Below are 8271 nucleotides of genomic sequence, written 5' to 3' on the forward strand. Positions count from 1 at the left end.
ATAAGAAGACTGTAATCCTAATTTGGAACGTAGAGAGAAATTTGGTTAATTGTGAAGAACTGTAGTTCTGTAGCTGTGTGTTTAGTCTCTTGTACTCCAAGCAATTGTCTTGTGATGATTGTATTGGAATAGTCTGTTTATGTACTTTGTCACTAGAAGCTTTTAAGCACGAGTGTGTGTCTCTTGATTGAAGCTTTTAAGCAGATCAAGGTGTGTTTTTGAAGTGTGTCTTCTCTCTAATTTGTTTAATGTTTGTTTGTAATCACTGCTGTGATTGAGGGGGAGTGAGTGGAGATACTCAGGTCTAGGAATAGATTGTAATTACATTGGGTAGGTCTTAAGTGAGGAGTTGTAAACGGGGAAGTTTAATTGCGAATTAATTCTGCTTATATTGGATTCTCTCCTTGGCTTGGTAGCCCCATAGTAGGTATTGTTATATACCGAACTGGGTGAACAATTTTCTGTGTTCTTTACTGTTTTTATGCACTTCTATTTTAACGTTTTGTTCAGTGTAATATTGGATGTCATAACATCCAGTACGACATCGCGCGTGAGTTACTAGAATTTTCAATTGGTATCAGAACAGGCACCCTGCCTGTTTACATCTGGGTGAGATCTAGGGACAATAAAATTCTGATACTATGGAGAAGGATATGTTAGTGTTTGGGAATAGACCACCCATCCTGGATGGCTCTAACTATGACTACTGGAAACCTCGTATGGTAGCTGTCATAGAATCTGTGGACAGCAAGGCCTGGAGAGTTGTGGAAAACGGATGGAAACATCCTGAGAAGTTTATGGAAGATGGAACCACTGTTCTAATTCCTGAAGCACAATGGAACAAAACTGAAGAAGAGTTAGCTTTGGGCAATTCCAAGGCACTAAATGCCTTGTTCAATGAAATTGACAAAAACATATTCAGACTTGTGCAGCACTGTGATTGAGCTAAATAAGTTTGGGATATTCTCAAAACATCTATTGAAGGCACATCCAAGGTAAAGATGTCTAAACTTCAAATGCTTACCACTAAGTTTGAAAATCTCAAGATGAAAAAGAGGATGGAACCATTTATGAGTTTTACATGAATGTCCTTGAGATTGCAAATAACTCAGGAGCCCTAGGAGAAAAAATGTCTGAAGAAAAACTGGTAAGAAAGATCCTCAGATCACTGCCTAAGAGATTTCATATGAAGGTGACTGCCATAGAAGAAGCCCAGGACATCAGCAACATGAAGCTGGACGAACTCATTGGTTCTCTACAATCCTTTGAGATGAGTATTTGTGAGTCTGTTGAAAAGAAGAACACGAGCATAACTTTTGTTTCCAACGCAGAAGATAATTCAAGAGAAAGCAATGGTGGAAGTGATGAAAATTTATCAGAAGCCATAGCCATGCTTGGAAAACAATTCAATAGGTTTATTAAAAGGGTTGATCAGAAGTCCAGACCCAATGTCAAGAACACTTCCAATGACATCAGCAAGACTTATGATCCTAGCAGAAGATTCAAAGCTGAAGAGAAACCCAATCAAGGAAAAGGAGTTCAGTGTCATGGATGTGAAGGATATGGACACATTAGAGCTGAATGTCCTACCTACCTCAAAGAGCAAAAGAAAGGGTTGTCTGTCACTTGGTCTGATGAAGACTCTGAGTCTGAAGAAGAAACTGCAAAACATGTTACAGTTCTAACTAGTGTCTATGCATCTGATGATGATTCCAGTGATGACGAGCTAACCTTTGATGAACTTGCTGCCTCATACAAGAAGCTGTGTATCAAGAATGCTGAAGTCTGCAAACAAGTGGAGAAGCAAGATATAATCATAATGGAGCTAGAAACTGAGAAAAATAGACATCTTGCAACCATAGACTCTCTCAGTAGTGAAGTGAGCATATTGAACTACAAGCTTGATCAAATGACCAAATCCTTCAGAATGCTGAACAATGGAACTGATACTCTAGAGGAAATTCTGGAGTCTGGACAAAGAGCAGGAGATATGTCTGGGGTAGGATTTATGGTTAAAGAGAAATTCACTTCTGGGATCAGGAGATCAAAACCTGAAACTTGTGTGACTAACCAGATGTCAGCACCAATGTCACAACATCAAGGAAATAGAAGAAGGGGCCATACAAAAGAAGAAATTCCAAAGATGGAGGTTTCACCACTGTGGAAGATTTGGTCACATAAAGCCATTCTTTTTCAGACTAGTTGGATATCCAAACCAAACTCATCAAGCGAAACCTAAATATGATACCCTTAACAAAAAGCAACAGTGGGCCAAGAATGTTGCTCTAGTAGCACACACTTCTCTAAGAATGGCTGCCAAGGAAGATTGGTACCTTGACAGTGGTTGCTCAAATCATATGACTGGAAGAAAGAACGTATTAGTAGACATCCAACTTGAGGGAACCAGTTATGTGACTCTTGGTGATGGAGAAATAAGAGAAGTCAAAGGTGTTGGCAAGACAGGAGGTCATGTTGTTCCTAATCTGAATAATATCTTACTTGTACAAGGACTGACTGCAAATCTTATAAGCATCAGTCAACTGTGTGATAAAGGTTTCAATGTCAGGTTCATTAAAGAAGAATGCATTGTCACAAATGATAAAAATGTAGAAATCATAAAGGGAGCCAGATCTAAGAATAATTGTTACCTATGGAATCCTAAAAACTCCAAGTTTCTTTCTCTTTTCGTGTTTTCCACTCATTAATGAAGGTTTGAAAATGGGTAGAGTTTTGTTCTATTTATGAAGAAAGGGTTATAAAAATGTTATATATTTATAGTATGATGTATATGAAAATGACAGATGGATTGATAGAGAAAATTTGTAACCAATAGAAGGAATTGTGTGATACGTGGCTGCCAGCATTGTCGAAACTCTTAATCTATTATTCAAAAGATAAACTTAATGTGTGATAATTAAACTTGTAATGTCATTTAAATACTTAAAAATTGATAGGGTATGTAATAGTATTTATAATTACTGATGATGTGACTGAAAAAGAAAAAAAGTAAAATGAAATAAAACATAGTATTTAAAACAGTATAAAAGTACTTATTGGACAAAAAAATTATTGTGTGCGTAATATTTTTTTAATTAAACTATCATTCTCTTTAAGGTGACTTGCAATAGAATATTTTAAGAAAAAAACAAGCTGTTTTAATTTTTTATTTATATAAATAAGTTATTTTCTAAATTCTTTTCGGCTTGACTTCGGTAGATCTGTCATGTTAATGACCGCTTGAAGTGAAATCTAGAAGCTACTAATTTTTCATTAATTAATGTATAAATGTATCAATATTTAATCTTCTAGAATAATATCAAGTTTTCATAAATATAAAATTGTAAAGTTTAATTAAACTAGATTCCTTACACCATATATATTAACACAATTGATAATAAGTTGAATCACATACAAGTTTGCCTCGATCCAGTGAGTTTATAGTCTAATTTACTAAAAAAAAATTGTAATAAAATTTACTGGATTGCTGAGACATGTTATCATCGCTCATGTCTTTTAGAATTGTAGACAAATTTAATTTGATATCTAATTGTTTTTACCTAGTGAAATTTTAGTGGATAGCTCAATAAAAATAACCTTGTCTAATATCGGCTCTGATTGATGACCCAATAGAAGAAGGTGATCCACGTAGTCATAAGAGCACGAGAGAAAAATACCTGATCCAAAAGTGACGTCGGAATGGCAACGTCGAGAGATAAACACTTGTCATCCTCCAGAAGATTTTAGGACCTAGCAGGCAGGACGAGCAATGCCATTGAGAAAATCCAATCCGAGCAAAAAGGGAAAAAAGAATCATGGGATGATGGAACGAATTATATTTCACCATCTTAATACATTAACAGTCTAGATGAAGACCAAACGACAAGAAATCATAGAACTCTTGGGGTTATAGACAACAAATAAGGTATATACAAAAATTTCTTTACAACTTTATATATATCATCTCTGAAGTTCACTAACTTAGGCACATTGTGTAAGTTCCCCCTCCCCACTTTCTCTCTTCCTCATAAGAAGAAACACTAGTGTCGTATGTGGGAAACGAGAAATAATGTTTCAAACACCTAATCAAAAATACTCTGTTAAGAAGTGTGGTTGGGCCTAACTCATCCCTACAAAACCGGCTTGTACGGTGAGGATTGTCCCCACTTATAAGAACATGTTCAGGCCATATATTGTCCGATGTGGGACTCTTAACACACCCCCTCACGCCCAGGACTAGACAACTGGAGCGTGGAAATAAACGGTGGGTGGCCCGATAGCGGAAACCATAGAAGGTGGCCCACCATATCTTAAACGAGGCTCTTGATACCATGTTAAGAAGTGTGGTTGGGCCTAACTCATCCCTACAAAACCGGCTTGTAGGGTGAGGATTGCCCCCCACTTATAAGGACATGTTCATGCCATATATTGTCCGATGTGGGACTCTTAACATACTCAATGAACGACGAATTAAGGAATAAGATTAACTTATAACCTCAACCATCCATGATTCATAGCAAACACAATTGTGAGGGAAAACTCGCGTCAAAAGGAAAGTCTCGCTGCTTCATCATTCAACTCCGAGAATCAGGTCCAACGAACTCCAAGATTCGAGACCCATGTGCCTCCTCCACAAGAGAAAGAGATCGATAAACCTAAAACCATCCAAGTAGATTCAGCCACTTGAAGTCATCCAGGTAGATCCAACTAGAAAAGAGAATTACACTCAAAACCAACCCTATCGGGACTAGCTAATTAACATCAAAATTAACATATTGTTGAGGAATTAATTGGTGGCCATCATCAAGAAATCAGGAATCTAATGACACCATAACAAGAAAATTAGAGGGGGAGAAAACTTGAATCATCATTGCACCTATAATCCAAGAGATGAGTTCACTAATCAGAGTGACGACTCTTCCGACATAGAGGAACACAAAGAGGCATTCAAAGATGTAGATTCTGGTCCCCAGTAGTCTGAGAGAGACTCATCTAAATCTCATACGGGAGAAGATTTACGACCAAAAGCTTGTGTTGATGTAAGGAGAGGGCCATTCAGTACTCCTCTTTGGGAAAGTTTGAGGAGGAAGGAGAATAATCATTGTTTAGAAAGCATTCACATAAAGAATCAACGAATATCCTATTAGGTGAAAACTCAAAAAACCATTGGGAATGGGCAACTATGAAAGAAGGATTGATCCCGAAGAACACGTAGTGTTGGTCGGTGTACTCTTCATCTTCTGAGGCGCGATAGATCCAAAGAAGTGTAAGTTATTTGTTCTTTATTTAAAGGGTGGTGACATGACTTTGTTTAAAATAATTATGAAAGTATAAGTTACACCTCTTTGACCTCATTATCTTTGACCTCATTGAGTTAGACATTAAAGTACTATCCTTACAGACGTACCCCCGATCAGCTGTCCTATAAATATGCTTCTCCATATTAAAAAAACTTCACATCATCAATCTTGTCCTATAAATATGCTTTGCATATCAAAAAAAACTTCACATCATCAATCTTGGTACTGAAATATCTATTAAACACCGTAAAAACCTGAAAGACGAATCAAATATTACCTATTTAAATGTCCAAATTCTAAAAGTGAAGTTGTCTGAGTAATTGGGAAAAATTCAAATAAAAAAAAACTCTCAAACCTATTTATTTGTAAGCTTTCTTCAATCATTTTTTTAGTTTGAATATAATGAATTTATTCAATCTCTCTTCTTTCTCTAATTAGTCCAGCTTAATTTTATCATGTTCTTGATCTTCTTTCATTTTTATTTATACTTTAATTTATTTATATTTTAATTTAGTTAATATTTATTTTATGGTAGACTGAGACTCCTATTTATGTTTAGTTAATTTATCTGTTTTTATGTGCATTCACATCACACACACAGTCTCTTTGCTTATCTATCTTTTATTTTATCTTTGAATTGATTTTTATCTATTTCCGAGTGTTTGGTAGGCAAGAAATAGGCGAGGGAGAAATAGAAATACCCGTGAAAAAATAATAATTAAATGTATAGAAAAATAACTGATACCCGTAAAAACATTTAGATCAATAAATTTTTTTAATACAAAATATAATTTTATTATAAAATATATGAATAATAGAAACTAAAAAAATGACTGTCAAAAAAAAAAATGTAATAAAAAATAGAAGAAAACAAATATTATTAGCAAATAGAACTAAATATTTGTTTTTCTAAGATGGAAGATTTTTAATAATTTAAATTATAGTTGTCTTTTCAAGAAATAAATAAAAAACTCATGGACAAAGCATGCAACATTTATAAAAGCTGAAGAAGAGTAGAATAGAAAGATGGAACAAGAAAATGTGGAAGAAGGAGAACATGCACACGGAAGCATATATAAGCAGAAGACTAATATTGTAGATAATTTGGTATTTTCCAGACCAATTCATTCATTTTCTTATATTGTAGATAATAAGATTGTAAAGTTGTGAAATACTCGTTTACTATAAAAAGTTGTAAAATACAAAGCCATATACATGCCGTTTTATATAGAAACTTAAATTTTCAAGAATTTTTTAACTTTTATGAGAAGAGATGTGATTTTCATGCGATAAAAGGTAGAATCTGAGAATTGTAGAATCTAAAAAAATGATCAATGAAGCATAAAACAAATAATTCATGAGATGAAACCAACCCAGATTACCAAAAGATAATCATGAAGTGTATCATGAAGCATGATTGTACTAGATATTCTCAATTTGTTCAACAGAAGATAATACCCTGCATTTTACAATTGAAATCTGCGGAGTGAATGCATTATTGTTTAACTCTCCAGAAAGGCCAATAGTATGCTCAACCAAGAAGCAGCATTGTCTGTGACAGTAACAGATGCAACTGAATAATAATAGCATGAGAGGAATTAATAGAGTTACTACAACTCATTGTAGAAAATGTAGACACACAAAATCCAAAAGGGAACATACATATATAATAATAGCATGAGAGGAATTTTAAAGTAGAAATTGAAATTAAACTAAGCAGCGAGTTCCTCTTCCTTGTGATTATCAATAATATCATCGGACTTAGGGGCAACACAAGTGATAACAAAACCACGTTCAATCTGTTCATCATCAAGGAAAGAAAGAACCATCCAGCATAAACCAGTTAAAACATGTTTAAACTAATCATGAGGCAGCTAGTAAGAGCCTTACAACATCCATCTTTGTAATGAAAACAGAACATGGAAAGATATATACAATGACAACTCAATAGATTCAATTTTTGACCCCATCGGCAAGGACGTGCAATCAGCTTATAGTAAATTTTGGTAACTTCGATGCAGGCCACCCATCATAAATCAGACTACTATCAATATCTACCCTGCATAAAATAACAAGAACAAATCACATTTCTCATTAATTGAAACAAGGAAATTACTTCTTTTTCCTTTTTCTTTCTGATAGCACATATTATAGAGATATAATATAAATTCTTATTCTTAAATAAACATAAATATTGCCCAATTCTATTCTATCACACCTCTCCAGTAAAATTGCCAGGACCAGGAGGTGGAAATCTTTGTTGGGAACCTGACTGTTCATTGGGATGCTGATTCCCCTTATTGGCCTGTTCAAATTCCTCCATATATGATGGTTTGAAATCCCATCCACCTTCACTAGGCACAGAGTCTCTTCTTTCTCCTTGTCCTGGTGGCCCGAAGTTCTGTTGTGGAGCAAAATTTCTTCTTTCTCCTTGTCCTGGTGGTCCGAAGTTCTGTAGAGGTGCAAAATTTCTTCTATCTCCTTGCCCTGGTGGTCCAAAGTTCTGCTGTGGCGCAAAATTTCCTCTTTCTCCTTGTCCTGGAGGTCTGAAATTCTGTCGTGGCGCATAATTTCTTCCTTCTCCTTGTCCCGGTGGTCTAAAGTTCTGTTGTGGAGCAAAATTTCTTCTATCTCCTTGCCCTGGTGGTCCGAAGTTCTGTTGTGGTGCATAATTTCTTCTTTCTCCTTGTCCTGGAGATCCAAAGCTCTGTTGTGGTGGAGCAGAACCAAACATTTGCTGTTGGTGGTAATTCTGTGGTGCTTGATCAATGTTACGTGGGGGTGAATAATTTTGTTGGGGTGGATATCCTTGCGATGTTTGACCATGACTCTGTTGGGATGGATATCCTTGTGATCCTTGTCGGGGCGGATAGTTTTGTGAAGGTCTGAAGTTCCTTGCACCCTGATTATTGTAAGAGGGATTCCCTTGTCCTTGTCGATTAAAGTCTCGTCTTCCTCCTTGGTTTCTCCCGTA

At 35.6% G+C, this 8271-nt stretch overlaps 1 protein-coding gene across 1 annotated transcript; it reads right to left on the reverse strand.

The window, feature by feature from the left end:
* Positions 1-6996: 6996 nt before the first annotated feature.
* LOC131632461 (uncharacterized) lies at positions 6997-8271 on the reverse strand (the record flags this gene model as incomplete). Its single annotated transcript, XM_058903204.1, has 2 exons — positions 6997-7356; positions 7516-8271. Coding segments are annotated over 2 exons (768 nt in total), but the record flags the coding sequence as incomplete, so codon positions are not given.

The sequence above is a fragment of the Vicia villosa genome, unplaced genomic scaffold, assembly GCF_029867415.1.
Source record: "Vicia villosa cultivar HV-30 ecotype Madison, WI unplaced genomic scaffold, Vvil1.0 ctg.000941F_1_1, whole genome shotgun sequence".
NCBI classification, from domain to species: Eukaryota; Viridiplantae; Streptophyta; class Magnoliopsida; order Fabales; family Fabaceae; genus Vicia; species Vicia villosa.